Source organism: Typha angustifolia, chromosome 6 (assembly GCF_048772165.1).
Source record: "Typha angustifolia cultivar Huaian chromosome 6, ASM4877216v1, whole genome shotgun sequence".
In the NCBI taxonomy this organism is placed as follows: domain Eukaryota; kingdom Viridiplantae; phylum Streptophyta; class Magnoliopsida; order Poales; family Typhaceae; genus Typha; species Typha angustifolia.
The window spans coordinates 5,056,417-5,084,119 of NC_133244.1; the positions used below are offsets into that span (position 1 = coordinate 5,056,417).

The following is a 27,703-nucleotide window of genomic DNA, read 5'->3' on the forward strand; positions in this document are numbered from 1 at the left end:
AATTTAGCATGGCAATTTTGTATTTATCTAGATTTATACCGATTTTACATTCCAATTTCTAACATAAATTTATGCTAATTTTACATTCCAATTTCTAATCTAGATCTATGCTTATCAAATTTTGATTTGGATTTCCTATATATTGTATATATAATTTTGAATATTTTAGGCTTTAAAATAATAATAAAGAGCAATTTTGTTGTTACTAGAGTGTTGTTCTTAACATTATTTTTGGTGGTGGTTCGTGAGAGTTGAAATACGAAAAAGGCAAGACAAAATTACGATGATAATTATATTTATCAATAATTATTAGAGAACTTATATGTTACCAAACTAAGGAAAAGTATGACTTAGAGATTGAGTATAAGATATCTATAGATTAAAGAAACCTTTTTACCATGCTTATAGACAATGATGAAGCTTCGAGAAAATGTATTAGATATCTAGAATTTGTGTATTTAAAGTTTCTTCAAAAATCTATCTCGGCGAAACGAAAAACTAATCCGAAAAGAATAAAGAAGATTAATTTAGCTAAGTTATATTTATCTCTAATGTAAACTCTTAAAACAAATCCTAATACGAGTCAACTTAGGGTTAGCCTCTATATATATATATGAGTGCAGCTCTTATTTAATGAATCAATGAATTAAGAAATAATTATTGACTTAAGCCATTGTCGCCTTATCTCCTCCCTCTCATTTTAGCTTAAGGCTACAACTCCTCCCTCCTCTTTCTTTACCAACCGACGCCACATCTTCCATTGGAATGATCTCATCCATTGCGTAATCTTCCCCGTTGACTACACTACCTTTGTCCCTAAGGGCCGGCCTCCTTTCCCTCATCTTCGTTTTCTCTCGATTATCCTCTAATTTTCAATACTGCGCAAAATATACCGTGACCTTCAACTACTAATTGGTCGATATCTTAAGATCTAACCAGTCAAATCCTAAGGTATTGAATTCACTAGAAAGCTCTCTTAAGAGCGATAAGTATGATTGAAATTACCATATTAATATAATAAACTGAAGAAAATGACTATATTATAAATGAAGCAATAGTAAATAATGACTTTCTTAACTACTTAGATGTGTCCTACAGGGATAATATTGACGCTCTCCTTGAGGCTGAAGACGACGACGATGATGATGATGATGATGATATGATGATGAGCTAGAGAACTTTGCTAATGTAATACTCTAATAGAAGAATCTTTGTTTAAATAAGAACCACGTTTCAAATATGGTCATTAATGCTATATCTATCAAGTAGTACATCTAAAGTTAAATAATTTATTATGTAAACTATCTAGCTCTCAATTATGATTGTTAACTATTCTCAATATGTTAGAATTTCAAAGTAAAACAATATAAGATACTTTATTAGCTACTCAGCCAAAAAAGATTGTTTATTTGAATAATAATCCACAGTTATGTATAAAGTAACTAACAAACAAGTATTTGACAACCTTATAAAAAGAGTAAAAAAATATCCAAATCAGGCTTCTAGGAAAAGGAAATTATTCATCTCAAACCCTATAATCCACACTACAAGCATAAATAAATTCTTTCCTACACGCGTAATCATCACATAACAACTATCATATAATCTAACCAAATTTCTACCACGAACTAAACCAATTTATCATAATAACTAAATCTCATGATCTAACATAGGATCATAACCAAAAAATAGTTTATATCAAAAGTAACAACTGTCATCTCAAATTTCACGATCTAATTTCATAAAAAGAAAAAGCAGATTGATTAGTAATTCTGCAAAAGATAGAAGGAAAAAAAGTAAGAGCGATCTTTATAATATACCTTTTTGGGTGAAATTCACTGGAAATTAAATCTCGCGCTAGTAGAGAAGGAGGAGCTTGTGGGAGTAGGAAAGAAAGAAACTGATCGGAAGAGCTAGTAAGAGTGGGGAAGAAAGAAATTTACTAAGTTTAGTTTTCTTTCTCTAGATTAGGATTACGAAAGGGAGCGAGGAAGAAAGAAAGAGCATAGAGAGTCTAATAGTGCGAGTAGGCTTATATCATTTAAATACATTGAAATGTTTAATGTCTCTAAATCTTAGCTGGCTGCCAACTCACTACTATCATCCCAGGCTAGCTGGCTGCCAACTCACTATTGTCACCCTAGGTTAGCTGGCTGCCAACTCACTACTATCACCCCAGGCTAGATGGTTGCCAACTCACCACTATCACCCTAGGCTAACTAGCATCCCACCTGGATACTCTCTACTTTACGCAAATAGAAAATAAATTTAAATGTGTAAATATTTTAAACTAATTATTAAATTAATAATTTTTTATTAAGGCCTCATTCTAGATTCTATTATTTCTTTCTTTCCATAATTACCACCAAACTTTCTCTAAATCTTAGCTGGCTGCCAACTCACCACCATCACCCTAGTCTAGCTGGCATGCCATCTGGATAGTCACTATTTTATGTAAAGAAAAAGATAAACTTAAATGTGTAACTATTTTAAACCGATTATTAAAATATTAATTTTTCATTAAGGCCTCATTCTAGATTCTATTATTTCTTTCTTTCCATAATTACCACCAAACTTTTTCTAAAAGTCAGTTTAATATAAGCATTGCGTCATTCCAATCATTATGCTTTTAATGGATTAAGTAAATAGATAATTTCATTTAGACCTCCTAAACTATCACAATTTTCACTTATGCTTTCTGAAGTTCTTTTTTACCATATACACCCTCTAAACGAAAATGGCTTTGGTTTGAAGGTCCATATAATTAGTACTCTTCCTTGGTTCAAAGCAAGTATATGTGAAATTTTCTTACTTTAGAGGGTCTATGTGGGTAATAAAAAAATTCTAGCAAAAGCCTCTAATAAAGGGCACCCAATTAAAATCGATGCCCATACTAAGGCTAGGACCAGAGGTAAGTTTGCTAGAGTGTATATAGAGATTGATTTAATCAGCTCTCCTAAACAATCCACACAGGTCGAACCTGAGGGGTGAAAGTTGTTCCAAGCGGTGGCTTATAAGAATCTCCCAATGGCATGCTTATGCTATAGTTGCATTGTACACAACCAGAATAACTATTCGTCCCTAAGCCAGCGTTGGAAATTGGCTGAAGCTCCTTTGGGTGGCAACCCCATCACCGGATCTACCCAATTAGGCTCGGCTGGTTGTGCCCTATGAGGCTCTATCGTCAAATTCCCTTGGGTTGTGGATTTAGGTTCCTAAACAGGGTCGCAAGGGTTGTAGTACTGTTGCTACTAGTTTAGGCGACGTCAATGATGATGATCCGACTACCTAGAGATCCCTATGGGGGCTAAAGTTGCTAGGGTTGTCTCTCTAGAGTCATCGATTATGGTGGCCGGAGCTCAGCCAACCGGTAATGTTTTGACTCCCCTTGATAAGCATGTTGATCTGGCTATCCTAACATCTCAGCAACGAGATTTGGAAGACATTTCGGCTCATTCCTTTGTTAATGTTGGACCTCTATTTAACCCTTGCAAGAGCAAGAGTAACTTAAGACAATAAACTGACACTACCAAGGCGGTAGAGCGCCTTGTGGAAAAAAAAGGGTGCTTTGAAGACTCTGTGATGATGGAGTTGGAGATCAACATTACTGAGAGAGAGAGAGAGAGAGAGAGAGAGAGAGAGAGAGAGAGAGAGAGAGAGAGAGAGAGAGAGAGAGAGAGATTTATACACATTAATTGTTGGAAAATATTAGGAGGATCGAAAGCTTTTGAGTTAGAAAGCAAGATGCTTGTAATATGTTACGAATTGGCTTGATTCGATCCAAAACTGTTTTGAACTAGATTGGAGATGTGATTTTTGAAGAAAGCTACGGATGATTTAGCCGTTAGATCTTCCTAAATTTTGGATATATTATCGCCTTTGAAAAGTGCTTTTCAAAGAATCCAAAATCGTATGGTTTAGATGGTTAGATCTTGAGATATCAATCGAACAGCAGCTCAAGGTTAGATAAACCCTAGCTTGATAGTTCTTCAATGGCTAGATAGGTACTAGGTTAATTCCTTAGTATGAAAGAGGAGAAATTATTAAAAAAGAGGGGGATTAGGAGTTAGAGAAAGCCGACCAAAAACTTGGGTGGTGGAAGGAAGGAGGTGGGAGAGGGCGTCAATTGTCAGAGCAAGAAGAGAAGAAAATAAAGGCACAATACCGGTTTTCAATTATCAGATTAACTCCAATTAGGATTTCCTCCACATATTTATTGAGGCTCACCCTAAGGATCCATCAACTAAGTTAAAAACCCTAACAACCCAACAATTTTTGTCGCGGTGTGTTTGAATGTGCCTTACAGTTCTGTGTCGTTGCGAACGAGTACAAGCATTGGCGTTCGAACGGACCAATTCCGTTTGAATGCACAATTTGTGTCCTCTATTTTTGTGAACGCGTACAGGTGTTCGTAAGGCCCGTTCAAACGCGAACACCCCCCGACAAAAATCATTTTATTTCTTTAAACAAAAATCAACTAGATAAATAGGCGCATCCCAATAAACCCAATGTCGCTAGTGGAGCCAATATGGACTGAGTCATATTATAATCTTTCTTAAGATACTAATTTTCCCATCAATAGATGGTGTTGATGGACTTTCAAGAATTCTATCTCCGGGATATAATACCTATTAGAAAATATTGATGCAACAGAAGCATAATCTTTGATGCGAACATGGAAAGTCTTGATCATGAGATGTCAATCAAGTACATGTATAGTTGATTACTCTGAGATGTCGGACCACACCACATCGGGCAAGAAAAGCACACTATTTTGTCCTTCGAACCCTAAGCCCGGATGGTGGCCTAAACGTGATTTTTAAGGAGAGAAAGAACTAGAAGAGATAGATGATTCATAAATTTAGTATGTATCTACTGTAGCCCTCTTATATTATATACACACGGTGCGGTGCTCTCAGATAGAGTTATATGAGGGATTAAAATCTTAATCTTTGATAAGATAAAGATCCGTACAACATAATTTTTTAGGGACATTCTATCCTGATAATGATCTGACCGATCCGAATATGCTTAGAATAACAATACCTTTATTATCAACTTTTCAAGTGCTACACTTCCAAGAAATTTGGAGACCAATCGTCAACACCAACGATCAAGAATAAAGATTGAAAGTAACAATCTTAATTGTAAGAAGGAAGATGAGAGAGAGAGAGAGAGATTATTCATATGTTCTAAAGAATTATCTACCTCTAGACTTAAAAACTGTAGATATATATATATATCTATTAGGGATAAGCATATGTTTTTATTAGGATACTCTCGAAAAGCCCGAGGTCTTTAAGGATCCTATTTGAACGTTTTATCTCCTGGTCTGGCCCTCATTCATACAGTGATACACAAGTTGCTTGCATTCTAATGTCTTTGTTTATTCTCCTTTTTTTTTCTTAATTTCTCTTTCTTTTCTATTCTTTTCTTTCTGTACATATATTAAATTATTTTGGAATAAAATAATGGGTCGGATTAGGAATCCAAATATAATGTCTTCTCTTAGATGAGCTGATATAACATCTATAAGAGAATGAGATTATATATCCCAAGGTAATGGATAAGGGTCTTATTATCATATTGCCTTCAACATTTTTCTTTATGATATTAGAAATAATAAGTTTATAAAATTTGATATACAAGTAACAATCTTAATTACTTCAAATTTATTTTTATTTTTTAAATTTTAATTTTATTCTCAATTTTATTTTTACTTAAAATATTACTATATTATAAGCTCTCTGTTTTACAAGTCACCACTATAGCTCGCTCCGTGGTTGAGTCTTTACTTTTTATCTTTATAATTTTACATTCTTATATTAACTTTATTTATTATTTCTTTTCATATCTAGTTATTTTGAATTAAAATTTTCCCTATAGTGTCTAATTTTTTTACTTTATTCTTATAAAACATAAAATAATATATATGAATGATATAACTAAGGTTGAGATAATCAATATTATTAGTTTCTTTGTCGAGGATAATAATATCATTTTATTTAGTTATCTCATCCAAAGTCTTGTGGACTTAAAATTAGAAATAGATAAGTAATCTTAATGGATATATAATCATCCCTTTGAAAGCACCATAAAGCAGTAAAGACTACATTCATGTCATTTTTAGGTGTACTTCAGAAATAAATCTTAGAATAGCACCAACTACAGCCAGAGTCAAGATTTTGCTTGAGATGGAATCCAATACTCCAGAATTGTGTATGCATAAATGCTATTCAAGTAATCTACACTCCAAAAGGTAGAACAATCTCTAGTGATGCTAACTTGTCATTTGGCAGTCAATGATTGTGAAAGCCTGAGAAGTTTTGTGAAACTGAAAGAGATAGGTATGGAGATGTGCATTTCTGGGCCAAGGAAAACTATGGCCAAGGTAGTTGGCAAGAACTTTAGTTGAGAAAAAGTAGGGGGGACTATGCATGACAAATGACAATACTTTGTGAAAGAAAATGACTGCTTATCTTGAACTTGGTAGCAAGATCTAGAGAATAAGGAACTTAAGCTTGTGTTTCTTTTTCCCCCCAATAGATATTTCCTATTTGTATGTAATGTGGGAGTCTATTGGTATATATTGACTTATCTTTCTTAATTATATCTTAGATCCATTAAACTATTAGCTATTTTCATATAGACTCTCTTATTTATTTTTCTTGGTATTTTGGCCCTCTTGATTATCTAGTATCTCTCATCTCCACGACGCTGTTAATTGGAAAAAACAAAATTAAAGGACAATTTTATTCTTAATTTCTTTTCCTCTTTTATTCTTTTAAAATAAGGGTAAATGGTGTCTAAAATATCTAAAATCGATCACATAATATTTTTAATAGAAAAAAAATAATAGACAATTAACGAAGGAGTATGTTAGATAAAGACAATTCTTAAATTTTTTTTTACATAATGACTCCCTAATAGAAGGAGGGAGTCAAGTGAGATATTTTTGATAATTTAAGAAGTCATTATGTATTAAAAAAAGTTGAAGAGTCATTATAGAAAAGAGCGATAGTTCAAAGGGTAAAAAAAATTCCGTATACTTTTATATAATTAAAAATATCAATGCGTCACAAAAATTAAATAAGGGCATATAAAAACACAGGCAATAATTCAGATTCTTTATATGTTCTTTCCTTATTTATTTACTACCCAACTAAAAGAAGTTTTCACTAACTTACCTTTGAGTCATTTCTATGTGGTAGGGATTTCATGTCATTCCCTATGCTCTTTGAATTTTCAGCACCAACTTTTCTCCATGAGTTTCAAATTCACATTGTCAAAGCTTATATGCCTTAAAGTCTGAATAGGAGGTAGAATGACTTCATTTTGTGGAAAGAAAAAAAATATATAGGAAAGAAAGATAGGAAACCTGACAGGATTGACAGTATCTGCATGGAATCCAGGATTCATTTGATAAAGTGTTTGAATGTATACAATATCTTGTAAATGCAAGGAAACAACTCTTTGAAAAATTAAGTGATCAGAGTTGCAAACATTTCATTATTATTCACTGTATAAGAGTAACAAAATATCAACCATCATCTCTGATAGCATAGCTTTCAGTGCTTACAGGAGCAATTTATATTTCAACATTAATCTTCGTCACTTTCGAGTATCATCTTATTTATAGAATGTTTATAAAAAGTATCTCTTATCGTTACTCGATGGTTTGTGTTAGATGTAAAGTGCTGTTAGGCGATTAATCACAAGCATAAAATGTTAACTATATTAAGAGAGTTGGATAAACACAATCAAGAAATAAGTAAACTAATGGTAACATGAGATGGTGAAAATTTACGCATGATTGGAGAATTTATATTCTTACCGTATCAAATAAAACATTGATCAAATTAGCATTTTATGTGTAAGATAAAACACTAATAATGTTTATTTTCTATTGGGTTGATGAAATGATAGGTAACATATAAAATAATAATAATAATAATAATAATAATAATAATAATAATAATAATAATAATAATAATAATAATAATAATAATAATAATAATAATAATAATAATAATAATAATAATAATAATAATAATAATAATAATAATAATAATAATAATAATAATAATAATAATAATAATAATAATAATAATAATAATAATAATAATAATAATAATAATAATAATAATAATAATAATAATAATAATAATAATAATAATAATAATAATAATAATAATAATAATAATAATAATAATAATAATAATAATAATAATAATAATAATAATAATAATAATAATAATAATAATAATAATAATAATAATAATAATAATAATAATAATAATAATAATAATAATAATAATAATAATAATAATAATAATAATAATAATAATAATAATAATAATAATAATAATAATAATAATAATAATAATAATAATAATAATAATAATAATAATAATAATAATAATAATAATAATAATAATAATAATAATAATAATAATAATAATAATAATAATAATAATAATAATAATAATAATAATAATAATAATAATAATAATAATAATAATAATAATAATAATAATAATAATAATAATAATAATAATAATAATAATAATAATAATAATAATAATAATAATAATAATAATAATAATAATAATAATAATAATAATAATAATAATAATAATAATAATAATAATAATAATAATAATAATAATAATAATAATAATAATAATAATAATAATAATAATAATAATAATAATAATAATAATAATAATAATAATAATAATAATAATAATAATAATAATAATAATAATAATAATAATAATAATAATAATAATAATAATAATAATAATAATAATAATAATAATAATAATAATAATAATAATAATAATAATAATAATAATAATAATAATAATAATAATAATAATAATAATAATAATAATAATAATAATAATAATAATAATAATAATAATAATAATAATAATAATAATAATAATAATAATAATAATAATAATAATAATAATAATAATAATAATAATAATAATAATAATAATAATAATAATAATAATAATAATAATAATAATAATAGAGAGACCTATTTGGATAGTAAGCTTGGCTAAGGTAGCCAAATTTGATGAAAAAGAAATACTCCAGTAAGAGTGATTGGTTTTTAGGAAGTATAAAACCAAATGATATGTAATAATTTCTTAAAAGTGGGTGTGGGAAATGAGTTTTTTCTTCACTTTCTTAAAACTACTTAGATTCAATTATTTTAGCTCATTCTACTTTCTTTTTATAAAGAAAGAGAGTAGCATTTTTTTAAGCCAGTTCTAAGTATTAGTTTTGAGATAGGAATTGGCACTAAAATAATAAAACTTATATGTATTGATTGTCTCGACCATATCACCCAATCGTTAATATGATACAATCTCTCCTTAGGCTAAGTTTCAATCTCTTCCAATTCTCTGATCTGGACTAGATCTGACACGAAACTTTGTAATAAGATCCCGAAATATACCGTCATCGGATCGGCGTGAAATTTGGATATGTTTTAGCCCTAGAAAAGAGGTTGCCAACAAATAAATTTCAGGAGAATCGGATGTGAGGATGTCGAGATATCATCCGATTAGTAGATAAGCTTCAGAGGGGTTGATCAGGATCCGTGGATGGAGGCACGAGATCCTAGATGATGGTGGATGGAGGCGGAGCGGCGTTAATGGTGGTGGAAGGGTTATGATTGATGGAAGGGTTAGGGCAAGTGTTGGATAAATTGGAAGAAAGGGGAGGAGAGAGCCGCCCCTAAGGGTCTAGGATGATTGGCCGGTCGAAGGAAGTTAGAAGCGTCGTCGCCGGGGATCAAGAGAACGAGAGCGAAGAAGACGAAGGAGTCAAGGCAAAAACTCAATTCATCAATAATGACTCTCTGGTTGCCATCCACATCCTTTAGAGGCTAACCAAACAATTCAAAATTAACCCTAAACAATACATTTTCGCCGACCGCGTTCGAACACGCCCGATCGTGTTTGAATGCACCGAGTTCGCTCTTCTCTGGATTTACGAACGCAATGCAAGAGTTCGAACGCGCGATCGAACGCGCCTGTTTTCCACTTCTCTGGATTTACGAACGCGATGCAGGCATTCATAGCGCGTTCGAACGCGGCGTTCGAACACACAATGCACACTCTCACAACCACGTTCACAACCGCGTTCACAACAGCGTTCGAACGCACTCCACCCGAGTTCCAACACAACTTACAAAATACTTATTTTCTTAGGAATTAAACATTAAAACAAGAAACAAAGACACTCCTAAAGTGTATCCATGCTCGAGACGACATCAGTGAAGTCCGAATTGTATCATAATACTAATTATCTACCAAAAACTTCAATTCATATTTTTCATCTTTTAATCATTATTATTATTATTATTATTATTTTATTAAACACTTTAAAATTTTTTCCAAACATGAATAAATTATGACTAATTACTAAGTGTGATTCTACTTAAAAAATTTTACCATTTTTGTAACGCCCCCGCCCGGCACGTGCACGCCCATGCGGCCGCATGGCATGCGCGACGCACGTGACAAGTCGGGCGGGGCCCGTTACGCACGGATACTCTCCTGTGCACATATAATCATGACATCATCAAATAAAATCTGCTAACCTATCCATGATCATATAATCCATCACCAAATAAATCATACTCTTAACCAAATAAACCTGTTAACATATGAATATCAAAGTCCACAATAATATACACTAGACCGCTACATAATCTGGCAGGACCCACACAGGCCACAACAAACCATCAAGATACAACTAAAATAACTAATACAAGAGTACACTATAATTCGACCTATATTATACAAATCATCGTCTGATACAATAAGGTACAAATATAACAAACAACGATACAACTCAATGTCTGGTTAAACTATCTTCTATACCGTCTCGCATCAATAGCTCACATCATCATCACTCTAAAATATCTTCCCAAGATATCTCAGGTCGCTATCACGTACCACAAATCTGAGGGGTTAGAAAAAAAATAAAGAGAGTCATGAGCAAAAGGCTTAGTAAATAGACCTTACCCCGAATCAGTGATGCCAAACAGAGAGTAAATCATGTACTGGATAATATGAATCAGAAAGAGTATCATATCATGAATGAGTATATGAATGTATCCTCAATAATATATAAATGAAAAGTAGATAACATGTCATAACTGATAAAAGTATATAATCCTCGACCATGAGTAAACAAATCTCCCTGTCATACTATCATCATAACTCTCTCTCAAATATGACACATGATGCATGTCGACCATGACCATGCTATGATATCAAATGCAACCATATATGATGCATATTGACCACTCGATAATCATGTATGTCAGATAATAATGAAATCATATGCATTTCTCAACATCACGATCATCACCGATATATCGGTATAATATCATCATACTAGACCACTGTGGACAGTCAACACTTGGTACCCGGTCTCAACATCATGCCTGAAAGCTTAGAGCATACTCTGCCATCCGCAAGAAATATCTCAAATATAATCATACCCTGCCATCCGCTAGGGTATCAACATCCATCCAGACCAGGCACCCTTCTAACTGATAGAAATCTCGTGAGGATAACTCGCCACATATGCCCTAGCGAACGGCATGTGTCCGAATGTCTGCTGCGCACACAGACTAACGACCTCGAACGTAAGGCCAACAAGATCGCGACCATGTCGAGCGATCAATCATCCACCAAGCGCGTCCTAACCCTCGCACCCACTCGGGTATCCTCACACTTTCTATCAACTATCCTATCAATCACATTTCATGCTTTCCTTTTTAAAAGACAAATCATATGCATATATCCAGTACGATAACAAGTCAATGCATAACAGGAATTTAGATGGAATAGGAATCAAGAGCAAAATGATGTAATGCAAACTCCAACCATGTATCTAACACATGCATACTCATGCTAATCTATCATATGCATACTCATGATAGAAATCATCCCGACATAAAATTATAACAGCATAATCATCTCCAATCATCTCTATATATCACTAATGTACTTATATCCCAGATCAGTCTAATCAAATGTATGATAAAATATGCTTGACTGAAATCATCCCTATATAAAGTCATATAATCATGCTGGAAGCCAAATTATGCATGTACATAATATGTAATATATCCTAATTTGAGAAAGGGATCTAGGGGATAAGACTACTCACACTGATCAGAAGATACAAACCACGTATCCTTTATATCCGTCCATCAACCGTGTGACACTTCTCGCTAGCAAGGACAACGGGGTCTCAAATAAGGGGTTCGGGATCTGAAAATGTTTAAGTAACATAAAGTTAATTGTTTATCCCATTATAATCCGTTCGAGTAAAATATGATGATTTATTAGATTTTAGAATTTCTACTTATTTTTATGATTGGCTAGATTTTAATTATAAATAAAATATAAATATAGATAAAAACCTAATTATAATTAAATTATATCTTGATTAATTAGGGACTATGTAGTCATTATCTTATTTGTTACAAAATAATAATGTATAATAAATTAATAGAATTACTTAAAATGTAGATCATAAGAATATTAGAATATAAATCTAATAATTATAATTTGCAAATCTATCTATTAATCTAATAGATATGTAAATAAATAAATAAATATAAGTATTACATATATTTATACGTAATTAATCATTAATTATAAAAATTATCATTAATAAAATTATATTGAAGGATATATAATATTATTAAAATAGTTAATGTCTAAATAATCTATTTGCATTAATTAAGAAGAAAAATACCTAAATAAATAACATAAATAAACTAATTAATTAATAAATTAATCACATCTGCCATCAGTGCTGGGCTCAGCCCAGCACTGTCTGCTACAGTGCTGGGCCGAGCCCAACACTATGTAGAAAGAAAGAGAAGGAGCTGAGGAAGGAGGAGAAAAAGAAAGAGAGAAAGAAAGAAGGAAAGAAAGAAGAAGAAGAAGAAGAAGAGGAAGAAGAAGAAGAAGAACAAAAGAGAAAGAGAAGAAAGAGAGGAGGTGAGGGAGGCGGTTGCGGACCCGGGCCGGCGGGGAGGGCACCGGCCGCTGCTGGCTAGCCAGCGGTCGGCCCCTCGCCGGTGGCTCGGCTCCGACGAGCCCACCCTCGGGCAAGAGAGAGAGAGAGAGAGATTTAAAGAGAGAGAGGGAAGGCGGTAGAGGAGAAGTAGTGGCGGCGCCGGGGCCCGCCGGGGCCCACCGCGGCCAGCTGGCCGTAGCTGGTTGGCTGCGGCAGCGGCCGCAGGCGCGTGGCGCCCAACCAAGCTGTGGCCGGTCGCGTCGTGCCCATGAAATTTTTTTTTTTTTTTTTAGATTGGGTTGTTACAATTTTTCTTTCTTGTCCTCCATTTGTTATCAACCAAATATATACAAAGTCTAATAAACGTAACGACTTTTAAAATGAACGGATGCTGCCAAATTTAAATTATCGAATAAATTAAAGACTCATGTTGCCCAGTAGCTCTAACCTATAGAACTTTTACAATTTAATTATATTTAATTTTTTAAATTTAGTATATAAAGCTAAATATATATATTTATATTTTTTATACCTGATGCATATTTTGTTTTACTAGAATACACACAATTTATATATACCATTGGCACTAATTAAATTGCGAAAGCCCCCACAAATTAGTTACAATGATTTTATTCAAATAAATAATTATGTAAATCACCTATTTGGATACATTATTTAACCTGCAAACTTATATTATTATTATTATTATTATTATTATTATTATTACATCCACCTAACAATGGTTGCTTCAACATTTAAAGACAATTAATTGCGATTGAAATTTTCTTAATCCTTCTTGGTGATAGAAAGAAACAAAATAAACTTTAAAATATCAATATATATATATATATATATGAATTATCATAAGTATTACATTGATTGAAACGTGAAAACGTATTTTTAAAAAATAAATAAATTAGTGGTTAGTATTAAATTATTGGTCTATTTTTAACGGTTGAATGAGAGGAGAGAAATTAGTGGTTAGGATTGAATAATTTATGTTGAATAAAAATGGCAGTCAAAATTGGAGGCGAATACCTCCCAGAGCTACGTACGTATAAACACTACTGCAAATAATTAATCAAACAAAATGAAGTCGTACACAATACTCTTCAAAGTCTACGCTCGAAGACATCGCATGCCCCTTTCACTCCCTTGTCCTTCGTCGCTTTCGCCATCACTTCGAATGGGGAGTGGTGTCCGAGTACCCGATCCCCTTCCTCGACGTCGGGAAGATCATGAACACGACGCTGGACAGGAATCCGACCCCCAGCGGCAGATTCACGAGCAGCTCCTTGGTGTTCGGCCCGCTGTCCGGGAAGAAGCAGTTCTGTATCCCGGAATCGCTGAAGGCCACCACCAAGAACACCAAGGCGCCGAAGAGCGCATGCACGTAGTCTAGGAATCGTATCCTGAGCCTTGCGAGTTCGCCGAACACGACGCCCCGGTCCTCGTCGGCGCCGTGGTAGTTGAACACGTAGAACCCCTTGAACGTCGCCAGGCCGTAGTAGGGCTTGCCGTTGCTGCCGAGGAGGCTGTCGGTGAAGGAGAAGAAGATGCAGAAGGCGGCGCAGAAGAAGACGAGAAGCGCGGACATGTACCTGATTAATTATTCGCCGGAATATAAAAATAATAATGATGATGATGATAATAACAATCAGTGTTTGACTTGAGTTAGTACTTGTCGGAGGGGTAGCATTTCCCGTGGTCGGTGAAGGAAGGGGAGAGGGACTGGAAGGCGAGGACGGTGCCGGTGGGGAGGAGTTTCACGAGGTTTGCAACGCTGGCCAGGGTCCGGTCGAGAACGGGAGGTGGCGTGGCGGCCGGCACCGGCGGCGGGGTCTTCGGAGGTGCCGTCGGTGCCGGCGTGCTCCGTAAAGGGCTCTGGTTCAGCGGAGTCCGTTCGAGCTCCTTGAGCTCTTGTTCTTGGCCTTGAGGGATTTGGATCACAATGGATGGTGACGATGATGCCATACTAATTCTTGCGTAATGGTAGACAAATTAGATGGATGGATGGATCGATATTTATAGAGAGAGATAGAAGAGAGGAGGGATTAAGTTGTTAGTGTTATAGCAACGAAGAAGTGAGGAGAAAGAGGTGGATGCTGGGCATCATCCGAAGGTAGGCGAGGTGAGGTAAGAAGAGGACAAAGGAAGAGAAAAAGAAGATTTTTGTTTGGTGTTTTATGAAGATGAGGTATGGAAGGATTGGTTTCTATGATAATTTGGGAGGATAAATCCCATATTTATTGTGGAGAAGATCGTTTGCCTACTCACCTTCAATTTTCTAGTAGTATTGAATAAATCTCATATTTATTGTAAGTGTCTTTTCTCGTGACTAAGGAGGTTAGAGATCGACGACGACTCTAAATAATTATTATAGAGAAAATAATTTCATAGTTTAATGTCTTAGTGGCTTAGCTTAACGGCTCGACAACGCGATAGTTTGGAATAAGTCTCAGCGGCATTTAATTCGGAGCAATTTTTCGACGACGGACATAACTAGAAGCTTAGACTAGACAGCTTACTATATTAGTTACAAGTCTAGTGAGGTCGAAGTGCTCTTATATCTATGGAAGTTGGTCCTTCGTCTAGCTCATATCTAGTCTTTAGGTTAATAAATAATAATAAAAAATAGTTTAAAATTTTATAAAAAATATTTTATTTTTTATAAAATTATCATGAATAACTTTTAATTTGATATAAAGTAAGTTGATGAGATAAATATAAAAGATAAATTAGTAATTAAGTTAGTGTATTGTATAAGATGTAATTGTGATAAATAGTATTTATATTTAGAATGAGAGTATTATATTATTATGTTTAGCTGTTATTCTTGAATAAGAAAAAAGTTATTCATTCATTATATATTATTTTAAGAGGATTGACTTAGTTAGTAGTGAGGAAAAAGATGACTTTTTTATCTAACATATAATAATCTTGGAGTCCAATTATGTGAACAAATGGGACATATTTCTCTATGGTTCTGTGACATTAATTTCTCGTTGCTCTTTAGATTTCTGGACTAGATATAAATTTAGTTTGATCAATGAATGAGTCTCCCAAGTCTACAAGTAGTCAAGGTCTTGAGAGCATGAGTTGACCACGTCGTAGATACGTGTGAATGCATGCTTGAGATGAATGAGGAGCTCCCTCTTCCAACAAGGAGAGAAGGGCATTAGATGGAGTTTTTGACCAAACTAGACCTCTTCTTAATTTTGATTTACCAAAATAGGTTCTCTCTTAAACTTATTATTAGATGAGATCTAATTCACTGTAGTTTTAATAAAAATGCTAAACTAATCAGTATTTTTATATAATTTTTTTCCTTAACGGGATTTATATACATGAAATTATGACCAGTCTAATATTTTAGGACTAGACAAAAATATTGAACTAATTAGTATTTTTACTTAGAAGTAAAATATTGATTAGTTTAATATTTTTATTAGGGCTACAATAAATGAGACACCGTTTGATAATAAATTTGAGAAATAAATTGGAACATGACTAATTTGGTGGAAAACTCAATTAGATGGGCAATGTTTCAATAGTGAAGTTTGACCAAAGTCCTAGATTTCAACGGGTGTTGTTATCATGGAAAATTAGTCAAATTCAAAAAGTTGTTAATGAAAAGGATGTCAAGCAGGACCGAAAAGAACGTCTTTGTCTGCCCGTTTTCTCCTCAATTCTCACTATAATTCAATAATACACAGCTCTCTCTCTCTCTCTCTCTCTATATATATATATACTTCCTCAATTATTACTAATTTTTACATACACTCATTGATTATTATTTTTCCACATATACCCCTGATGTAAAAAAAAGTTGTTTTATTTTAGAGGTTTGTATTATTATTTTTTTCTTAGTACAACGGGGTATATATGAATATTTTTCTTTTATTTTAGGGGGGTATAGTGACTACTAAAAAAAGTTCAGAGAGTGTATGTATACAAGTGATAGATAGTTCGAGGGGGTTTAAATAGATATATCTATTATAGTTCTTGATTTAGATACGTATTAAACAAAATAAAACCGTTTCAAATTATATTATTTTTTATTTATATTTTAGAAAAATAAGATAACATGTGAACATTGACCAAAGCCCAAGACTTCCACAGGTGTTACTGCCATGGAAAATTAGTCAAATTCAAAAGGCTATTAATGATCTAGAGTTAATTTTCCATACCACAGTCTAATCTATTAAAATTAATTCATAATAATTATTATAACTAGCAAGCGATCCCCTAAAAATATGAATAGTTAAGTTCTAGTTTGATACGATTAACTAAATAAAATGATTAAAGTAACTTAAAATATATTAAAGAGTAATTAATCCATTTGGGTCGGTCGAAGGCCCAAAATAATGGGCTAAGCTGCAACCAAAAACCATAATAAATCTACTAAGGTTGGGCCCAAAGTTTAAACTATCCACAAAACCACTTTGGCTATGCTGCAGCTCAACCCACAATTGGATAATTGTGTATCTAAATTAATTATTATAAATATGGCATAAAATTAATTTTTTTGGATTGTTGTTGATGTGTATCCTCCATAGACACTTTTGTATTTCATTTGAAAAGTCAATATAGATATCATTTATGAACTTTTCTTTATAGAGTTGTGTTTATTATATATATAATTTTGTTGATATATAGTAGAAAATAATATTATGTTTGATTATACTATCATAGGATATTTAAATTTAGCACAATTATATTGCTAAAAAAATTTAAATAAATAATAAAATTAAATTGATTAGTTTTACCAGCATTTATGTAATTGCCGCTAATTATTTACCGTCACTAATTATTAGTTGCTTTTACTCGTGTTTTCTAAAAAGGTATGAATTAGATCTACATCGGTATTTAGAAAATGCCACTATATATTTAGCGGCAATCGACGAAATGCCACTAAATGTTATAACATATACCACATTTTAACTAATTATTAGTAAAACTTTCACCAGCATTCAGAAGATGTCACTATTTAGAATATATGCCGCTAATTATTATAGAAATGCCAGTGTTACACGACATTGACATGATTTTAAGCGACATTTTGGAAAATGCTAGTGTTAATCTACAGTGGCATTTCGTAACTGGCGGTATAACCTACATTTCATATAGTAATAGTTAAGAAGTTCAATGTACCATAAAAAAGAGATTACGAGATGTTTATAAAATAAGTAGTACTTTTGAGCGTCTAAAAGATAATTTTCTTTTCTTTTATATTTTTAAGAGTAATGAAATATTCTCTATTTTATTAGCCACTATTAAGTTTAAAATAACTTGGGGATATTGTAGACGTACGTGACACTATGTATCTGTGCATGCATGCATGAATGAATGGAGATAGTTACTAGATCTCATTTGTAAGCAGTTACGTAAGAAGTGCTTCCCTGTATATAATATAAGACTCTTTTTTTCTTCCAAGTATAATACTACTCTATATATTGTTATCTCTGAAATCAAGCTACGTATTACGTATACATACAATAATCTGGATAAGAAGCAACTAATAAAATACCAAAGTCTGCACCCCTTTTAATTTCAATTCCTTCTTGTCTTTGTCACTTGCCTTTCAGACATGAATAAACGTTTAGAAGTCAACTTAATTACAAACCAATTGAGAACATTAATGAGAAAACTAATCTTAAAAGTGATGATCAATTTGAATTGGGAGTGGTATCCGTGTATCCGATCCCCTTCCGAGACGTCGGAAAGACCATGAACACCACGCTCGCCAGTAACCCGGCCCCCAACGGCAGATTCACGAGCAGCTGCCTCGCGCTCGGATTGTCGCCGAGGGAGAAGCAGTACTGTATCTCGGAATCACTGAAGGCCACCACCAAGAACACCAACGCGGAGAAGAAGGCATGCAAGTAGTCTAACAGTCTTATCCTTAGCCTGCTGAGATCGCCGAACAGGACGTCCCGCTCCTCGTCGGCGCCACGGTAGTTGAACACATAGAAGCCGTTGAACGTCGCGAGGCCGTAGTAGGGCTTGCCGTCGCGGCCGATGAGGCTGTCGGTGAAGGAGAAGAAGACGCAGGAGACGGCGCAGAGGAGGATAAGCAACCCGGATATGTACCTAATGTTATTAACTAGCTAAATCGTTATATAATAATTTAAGCTTTTAAAATAGTAGGTGAGTTAGTACCTATTGGAGGTGTAGCATGAACCGTTGTTGGTGAAGGATGGGGTGAGGGATTGGAAGGCGAGGACGGTGCCGGTGGGGAGGAGTTTCATGAGGTTTGCCATGCTCGACAGAGTCCGGTCAAGCATCGGTGCGGTAGCGGTCGCCGTCATCAACGTTGGGCCGGGGGCCGGCATGCCCCGCAAAGGACTTGGGACCTGCACGGTCGGTTCCAGCTCCCTCAATTCTTGTTCTTGGCCTTGATGGATTTGTATCACAGATGGTGATGATGTTGATGCCATATGTGTTCTTAATGTGTAAGAGATATAGATAGATAGACAGATGGGCATTCATATATATATATATAGAGAGAGAGAGAGAGAGAGAGAGAGAGAGAGAGAGAGAGAGAGAGAGAGAGAGAGAGAACAAAAGAAAGATGAATATAAACTCTAAATCTTAATCCCTAAACCTGATGCCTTGGGGTGTTAATGTAGACTTAATTGAAACAAAATCGAGTTTAAATTTACCACACTTTAAGTCCATTGAACAAATCTATCTCACAAGAAAATTCTTCCAAGAGAAAGCAAAGACACATTTAAATTTGAATCTAAATTAGTAACTCAAGTTTGGCTCATTTACAAACAGCCATCAGGCTTGATCTCCAACACTTTATTCACTTAAATATCACCTCAGTATAGAGAGCATGATGTGATGATCAAGCAACAAGGGGTAAGATTGAATTAATTAATAGAAGGCTCACATCCTTCCAATCATTAATAAGGAAGCATATGGTTTTGACTTGAATTTGATTAAGATATATTATCTATATTTTAATGTCACTATCACATTTTAATGTGGAACTACTTGCATTATGTAATATGCCATCTCAGAAGGAGTATCTTAACCTAATTATGAATGCGTATACTCAACTAAATTTGTTAATCTTCTCAGTCTCTATCATATTTTGTAGCTAACTTTTGTCTTCTCTCCTCAAAGTTGGCCATGTCTACCAAACTTAAGCTTCACATAAAGAGGGACTGGAATCTGTACCAAATCATATCTCAGTAGAAAAAGAGTTTTTTATTTATTAAAATATATTAAACAAATAGTTGACAAGTTCATTCTTTTACCTTTAGATGAGTCCATTATTTTATCAGTACTTTTATTAATAGAATTTTTTTGACTATAGTCCTCTAAATTTTAATTTTAAATTATATCTAATTTTTTATTAATAAAATGCTTAACTATTTAGCACTTTTTTTTTTGAAAGTAAGAACTTTTTTTTAATATTTTTATTTAAAAGTAAAAGACTTAAAAGTTTAATAATTTACTAATAGTTATAATAAAAGAAAAACTATCTTAGCCTTAGTTTTTAGTCTATTTTCATAACTAAAGTTTGGGAGATGACTAATTTGGCCAAAAACAGCCATAAAAACTAAGGAAGCCTAAAGAGAAGCTTCCTTGCACAACTCCTTCAATCATATTTGACCTCATATTTTTTTATTCTTGAATATAATCTTTTATTCCAGAATAACAATTAAACATCATAATAGTTTGATTCTAAAATATAAATATTACTCACAAAATTATATATTATATCACACATCGATATTTATCCTATCATTCTACTTTTATCAAATCAAATAGTATTATAATAATTTCATAAAAATATAATATTTTTTATTTTATATCACATCAAAAATAATTATTAGATTTTTATTATAGGATACAAGTGAACGCAGAACTAGTTATTACTAGAATAAAAATCTCATTTTTAAAATTGATCTTGTTCCTAAAATAAATGAGGTCATAGAGTATAGATACCGCCGAAGGTTTCTTTTTTATTTTAGTTTTTTTACCTCTAAAATTTCTCCTGAGGAAGAGAAATGATTTGATATAAAAAAAAACTGGTAGAGTAAGATTTTATCCCTTCATCTAAAATTATCATTTTACATACGATATTTGTCTAACCAGTTAATTCACATTATTAATTAGAGGATTCAAATTAATTTAACATCAATAGATAAGAGTTATGTTTGATCTCTATGTTGTACTCCTCCTTTGATAGCTTATTGCTTAATTGTCTTCACCCTTAAGTTACAAGTAGAACTATGTAACTCCTTTTGTTTGCATCATTTTTGTGTTTGTATTTGTTTGTGGATTAAATGTTAGTTTGTTCTGATCTATACCTTGATATCCCTGAGATTAGATCACTCCAATCCCAATAAATCAGTTTACTCTCAAGAAAAAAAAAATGGTTTTATGCTTCTCTTTTTTTGAGTTTTTTTAATCAAAATAGCTCTCTCCTAAATTTTGTTTAACAAAATAGAAGACACCCCAAATTTAATACTAAAAGAGGTTTGGTAAACCATAGCTATCAGTAAAATGTTAGATTTATCATGGTCTTATATTTTAGAACATTTTGAATAGTTCAACAATTTTTTAGCAAAAAACTGAAAAATATTAATTTGGAAGAACACTCGTCATTTTTCTTGATCAAGTTTTAGAAATTTAATTTCAGAAAATTAAGATGCCGAACAATGTAGCGTTTCTAACAATAAGATATTTAATTGTTCAGCATTTTATGTGGGAAAGATAAAGTTTTTCTTTCTCCTTAGTAAAGCATTGAAACATTCAATATTTTACCGACCGTTACAGTAAAATAAACTCTTTTTGATAATATTAAGTCTGGAGTATGGTAAATAAAGTTTGAGAGATGACTAATTTGGTAAAAACATTTTTCTTTTAAAGTTTTAGTGAGCCGAGCTTAAGCATGACACCTTCTGATCAAGCTCCAGATGAAACTACTTTTGGTTCTAAATTCGCTTAATTCATTCACAAACTAGGTAGCTCGATCTTTTTCATAGCCTTAACTCTAAGGCACACATCCCTCTATTCCGTTAAACACTAGGGGTGTAATTGAGCCTAGCTCTGATCAAGTTTGAAATTGAAATTAGTTTCGAGCCTATATTTATGATCAATTTGAGCCAATTTTGAGTTAATTTCGAACTCGAGTAAAACAATAAGCAATTTTAAGTCTTAATCAATTCAAAATAAATTTTGAGCCTGATGAGGCTTGAATTAAATTAAGCTTGATTTAAACTTAAATCAAACTTAAAATTAAGGCACAATTAATAAAAATATAAACTAATAGAAAAATCCATCTATTTAGAAAAAAATATGATGTGATTAAAGTTTAGAACTAAACTTTATAAAATCATAGTACATAATAATCCATTTAAGTAAATTTTAGAATATAATAGAATTATAGTCTAGTATAAAAAATATTATTTATATTATATATATATATATATTATAATTATTTTGAGCCTTATCGACCCTATTTAGTTAAGCCGGTTCATAATCAAGCTTGACTTAAAATTATTTTTAAACCTAATCTTAAAAAGCTGAGCTCGAGCCGGTTTGATTATTTGGACAGCCCTATTAAACACTACTTTTTAAGTTTAGAGAGTTGATGTCATGATCAAGCAACAAGGTGTAAGATTGAAGTTTAGCTGGCTCGAAGAGTAATTGCTTGAAGTAATGCCATATGTTCATGCACTCTCAAGACTTCTATGTGATGTAAGATTGAATACGTTCTCCAAATCATTAAGGCATATGGTTTGACTTGCCTATTGTCTATATTTTAATGCCACTACCACATCATTTGTTTTTCTTTATTCTTTCTTTTTGTAAGAAGAAACTACTGCATTAATTAACTCCCACGTCGCAAAACAAATTGCTGCCATCAATCGATAGAAGACCTACAAATGAGAGAGAAAAAGAGCTTTCCCACGTACAACCGTTGCTTATTATTTTGCCCTAGTTTGCCGACCAAATCTATAGATTAATTAGCTTCTCGAAAGATATTAAATAGTAAAAATTAGAAAAAAAGAGTTGGAAAATTATAATAGACAAGCGAAAAATATTGTTACGATTCGACCATGTGGATTAAGTCGAGTCAAGTCTATTTATCTTTTAATTATTTTATAATGTAAACCTTTTAAGTCTAGTTTAATCATGTGAGCCATTAAGGTAAGTCGAAATAAGTTATGACAGCCCTTAAGGCAAGTCTAGTTACGGTAAGTCGAAATAAGTCACGACGATGCTTAAGACAAGTCTAATTAAGTTAAGTAAGCTTTTATGACAAGTCCAATTAAGTCATATAAACCTTTAAAATAAATTCTAATTCAAGTAATGTCAGCCTTTAAGGCTATTACTAGTGGGACTCGTTATAACCGACCTCTATATATAAAGGGGTTAGGCTTTTTTGTTAAATATCCAAGAATTCAAGCATTGAGAATTAATTAAATTTAGTTATTTTTTTATTACCGTATTTACTATTTTATCATAGCCATTAGATTATCTTTACCTTTCTAGTAGTATATCATAGTCGTAGAATATCCAAAGCTTTCAAATCCTAGCCACCACCTTCCTTCAGCAGCCACCCTACTTTATGGTCGTCCACCACCACCCTTCGCCGTCCACCACTCTCGGACAACCATCGCAATGTCGGATATTTACTATTCGCCCCATTTTGACCTTGCTGCACTATTTTAATTATATCTTTTCATCCAGATATCTGATTGACGTGAAACGAAAGCCATTAGAATCCTAAATCATGACCACTATATAAATTTTCATAATTTTCTTATATTTGGATCGGTCAAGATCTGGTCCATAATAAGCATATACACCCTTCAAAACATTCACTTATAGCAGTGAGTTCGATTACATAACCAAATGAGAGATGTATGGACTATAGTTAGAGAGTAGAGCTTTACGCATAGCGTTGGTTTTAGCCACAAATGTGAATTGGTAATGCCCACAATGACCATCAACTGTAATTAGGGAGCTTAACAGCGGCTTGTTAAGACTTGAAAACAAACTATTAATATTACGTTTGAGGAAACCGGGAAAATGAGATTCAAGGTGCCTTCAATCCATGAAGGGTTTGGTTGCCGCCCACGAGCCAAATAGAACTAAATGAGACAACATATCACAAGCAAAATTACAAGCAAAATTACAAGCAAAAAATAAATGATCAATTGCCTGCTTAAACAGCCCAGAAACTAAACATATTCTCTCAGAGCCCAGGCTCAGTAGGTTCAAAATGACCACCAATGTAATGTGGTCTCAAGTATGGCATCTCAGGATGACATTCCCATGGATGCTTTGGTTTGTACTTTATACCCCACTTAAAAATATCATATTAATCTTCTCACACAAAGCCCCTTTCATATTTTGTAGCTAACATTTATCTTTTCTCCTTACAAGTGATGATCATATCTGCCTACACCTCAAAACAATATAAAAAGGGACTGAAATCTGCACCAAGTCCTATGCACAGAAGCTAAAAGTAATAACTTCATAGCTCATCATACGAGTTGCCAAGTACCAACTCATGCATAAATTGAGGGGTATCCTCCCAATTTAGCATCGAAACCGCTCGTTCCACTGCACAACTCGTGCATCAAATCTATATCCTTTACCCTCACTCCATACCTTGCGTATTTTTAACTGGCTAGTTAAAGGTAAGCTCTCTCTTTTGGGTCACTACTTAGCGTGTGAGAGTAGTAAGAATATCTCACAGTACCCTAACCTATATATGAGTATTGGGTAGTGCTACCTTTACTTATAAACACTACTAATGAGTAAGAATAAGAAATAAAAGCATAATACATTAGAAAGTAATGAATAATAGATCGACTGGTTTAGATTAGCATGCGAATGCCGATGTATTAATCACTAGAGCGAAAGCTTTACGTGGAGTTAGAATATTAATCACATGCATCCGATGATCATTATTACAACTGTTAAAAGAACTATTGTATATGTCGGAGGTATTTATATTTATAAAGACATTAGAAGTGACCAAAACCTTTCCAAGTTTTAACGTCATAAGGTTATCTTGTTTTATTAGCAAAACCTATTCTCTCTCCTCTCTCGTTTGTACGCATATACGCATTTAAGAATCATGGCATCAATATCGTCAGGTGTGAATCCTGCGACACAAATCCCTCAACTCCGAGAACTGAGGGACCTCGACCGGATTCCGCCGGACCGGCCGGCTCCGGCAAGGAGCACGGCGTCCGTCGAGCCCGCCAAACCCCCACTGCTGATCGACCGGACCCTGGCGCGCGTCGCCAACCTCACGAGGCTCCTCCCGGCGGGCACCGTCCTCGCCTTCCAATCCCTGTCCCCTTCCTTCACCAACCACGGCAAATGCTTCACCTCCAACAAGTACTTGTCCGCCCTCCTCATCCACCTCTGCGTCGTCTCCTGCGTCTTCTTCTCCTTCACCGACAGCCTCGTCGGCCGCGACGGCAAGCTCTACTACGGCGTCGCGACGCTCCGGGGCTTCCGCGTGTTCAACTACGACGGCCCCGACGAGGACCGGGGCGCCGTGTTGGACGATCTCGGGAGGCTACGGATGAGGTGGTTGGACTGCGTCCATGCCTTCTTCTCCGCTCTCGTGTTCTTGACGGTGGCCTTCAGCGACGCCGAGATACAGAGCTGCTTCTTCCCGGCCGACCTCGGCGCGGACGCGAGGGAGCTGCAAGTGAATCTGCCACTGGGCGCCGGGGTCTTGTCGAGCATCGTCTTCATAGTCTTCCCGACGTACAGGAAAGGGATCGGGTATACGGACACCACTCGTCGTTAATTAGCAGTGATTAATTAATCCAAGGATGATCGATGAACACACTCTCTCTCTCTTTTCATAGTCTTTGAGCAAAACCTATCACTCGCATCAATCCGAAGATTCGGATCATGCTTGCTTTAATTCAAAGCCTCTTATATTTTCTTTCGGATACGATCAAAGTTGTCGATGAGATGATTGAATCCAGAGAGAGTTGCAATGCTGATTCTTTTAATGACACAATTTTAAGCATTTAGTAGAAAGATTATATTTAAATATACCCCTTGATTTAATATAAAGTAGATTTATACGATAAATATCAAAGATAAATTAATAATTAGGATATAATTTTGATGACTATCTTTTGTATTCTAGAATATAATTATTATAATATTTAGTGATTATTTTAAAATAAACAGTTATAATTTAGAATAAAAAAAAAATTTAACCGTTAGATTTAAGTATGCATGCCCTAATTGACCCAATTATTATTAAAAGCCCAAGGCCTTTGGGCCAGGAAATCAAAAGGCCCAGTCCAATCTCCCAGACGCTTGTCGCCACTTAGATGAATATTACGCGGCTCCCTTCCGAGCACTCTCGGATTTCGAACCTCGGCCAAATGCCGCGAGGTTTTTATTAGGGTTTAACCGATCCGATCACTCCTGCAAACCCAACGTCGCCGTCGAATCCTGGATGCGTCCAGATTTCTCGTGGTTATTTTCCACCCTTCCTTCACTTCCTCCTCTCTTCGAAGTGTAGGGCTCGAAGATTCGCCTCCTAGGAATCGGGAGAGATGGAGGAGAAGGATTCGTATCCGAGCTACTTCAATCCCGAGAATCTTAGCGGCAGGGAGCAATTCCGTCGCTACAGGTGCAATGACCTCCATTTTATTGTTGTTGAGTTGGATTTTAGGGTATTGTTGGCGTTAAAGATTGTAGTGAATCACTGAATTGAATTAAAAGTAGGAGAAAGTTTGCAACTTCTTATAGAAATTTCTGTGGTAGGAAGGCTTGCTCAGGTGCTTGTCCCATGGACTGTGCTGTGGGGAATAGAAATGCACGGGTGCTCTGACTAGGATACTCTACTGTGTTATCCGGATGGGTCTTGTCTGGAGAATGCTTTTGATGGCTCTCATGGTCTTCTAAATGAATTAAATGACAAGCGTCTTTCTTTTGTGCTTTTTTCCTTTCTGGAAACTTCGTTTCAATCAACTTGTTGACTTCTTCAGAGTCTGGGCTGAATGCTCTTATTCAGATGAATATTGGAGTATGGTTTGAAAAGGATATGTGCTGAGAACTTTGATGCTACTTACTTGTTATTGATTCAACAACACTTCAGTTGTATATCCTCAGAGCATGACTTTCTCGAAAATATACCATGGCATGTAGAAGATCAAACAAGTCTTTGCTAACTTTGTTGGCTTTTCACTCCTTTTCTGGATTATCATATGATGTTTCATGTCACCAAATCTTGAAGTATATTTAGTCTATTTATCTTTTTTCTTCGTGTATCCACGTCTTGCATTTAGTCTTGGAAATGCTTCCTACACTCGTAGAACTTGATGATGAGTTTTTAAAATGCCAAAGTACTGTAGAGGCCTTGCCATAGGCTAAGACCCTTGTTATGGATCCAAAAATTGGTTTAGTAATATAGGAAACCTCCTCCACTATATACCTCATCAGTGATTCTTGCTGCTGAATTTCTACCTCGCTTGTTTTTATATTATTTTTCACATAATTACAAAGGGATGAAGAGAGGATCTTAGTAGAAAGAAGAAGTACATTGGATCCATTGAGTAGACCACTTTGTACCTGTAAATAATTGTGATGCCTAAAGAATTTGATTGTTATGTTCTATGGG

The 27,703-nt window shown here is 33.7% G+C and overlaps 4 protein-coding genes across 5 annotated transcripts in view; 2 read left to right on the forward strand and 2 right to left on the reverse strand.

Annotated features, from left to right (window-relative positions):
* Positions 1–14,042: 14,042 nt before the first annotated feature.
* On the reverse strand, positions 14,043–15,248 carry LOC140761200 (protein DMP5-like). The gene is made up of 2 exons (XM_073098438.1): positions 14,747–15,248; positions 14,043–14,666 (listed from the first exon to the last, which is right to left on the reverse strand). Exons 1-2 carry the CDS (start codon positions 15,037–15,039, stop codon positions 14,243–14,245), a joined length of 717 nt encoding a protein of 238 aa, XP_072954539.1. The 5' UTR covers positions 15,040–15,248; the 3' UTR covers positions 14,043–14,242.
* A 3,373-nt stretch (positions 15,249–18,621) lies between these two features.
* Positions 18,622–19,510, reverse strand: LOC140761564 (protein DMP2-like). 2 transcript variants are annotated; one of them, XM_073098951.1, is made up of 2 exons: positions 19,228–19,510; positions 18,622–19,092 (listed from the first exon to the last, which is right to left on the reverse strand). In XM_073098951.1, the coding sequence occupies exons 1-2, from the start codon at positions 19,503–19,505 to the stop codon at positions 18,735–18,737; spliced, it is 636 nt and encodes a 211-aa protein (XP_072955052.1). In that variant the 5' UTR covers positions 19,506–19,510; the 3' UTR covers positions 18,622–18,734. The 2 variants fall into 2 exon arrangements, with proteins under 2 accessions (XP_072955052.1, XP_072955051.1); XM_073098950.1 differs by having other exon boundaries at positions 18,622–19,158.
* Positions 19,511–25,180: 5,670 nt separating this feature from the next.
* Positions 25,181–26,045, forward strand: LOC140761247 (protein DMP2-like). Its single transcript, XM_073098509.1, has one exon. The coding sequence runs from the start codon at positions 25,181–25,183 to the stop codon at positions 25,865–25,867; it is 687 nt and encodes a 228-aa protein (XP_072954610.1). The 3' UTR covers positions 25,868–26,045.
* Positions 26,046–26,434: 389 nt separating this feature from the next.
* Positions 26,435–27,703, forward strand: part of LOC140760920 (nuclear pore complex protein NUP107) — a 47,326-nt gene continuing 46,057 nt past the window's right edge. The window contains exon 1 of the mRNA XM_073098011.1: positions 26,435–26,713. Within this exon, the coding sequence (XP_072954112.1) occupies positions 26,637–26,713 (77 nt within the window). The 5' untranslated portion in view covers positions 26,435–26,636. The remainder of the gene's footprint in view (positions 26,714–27,703) is intronic.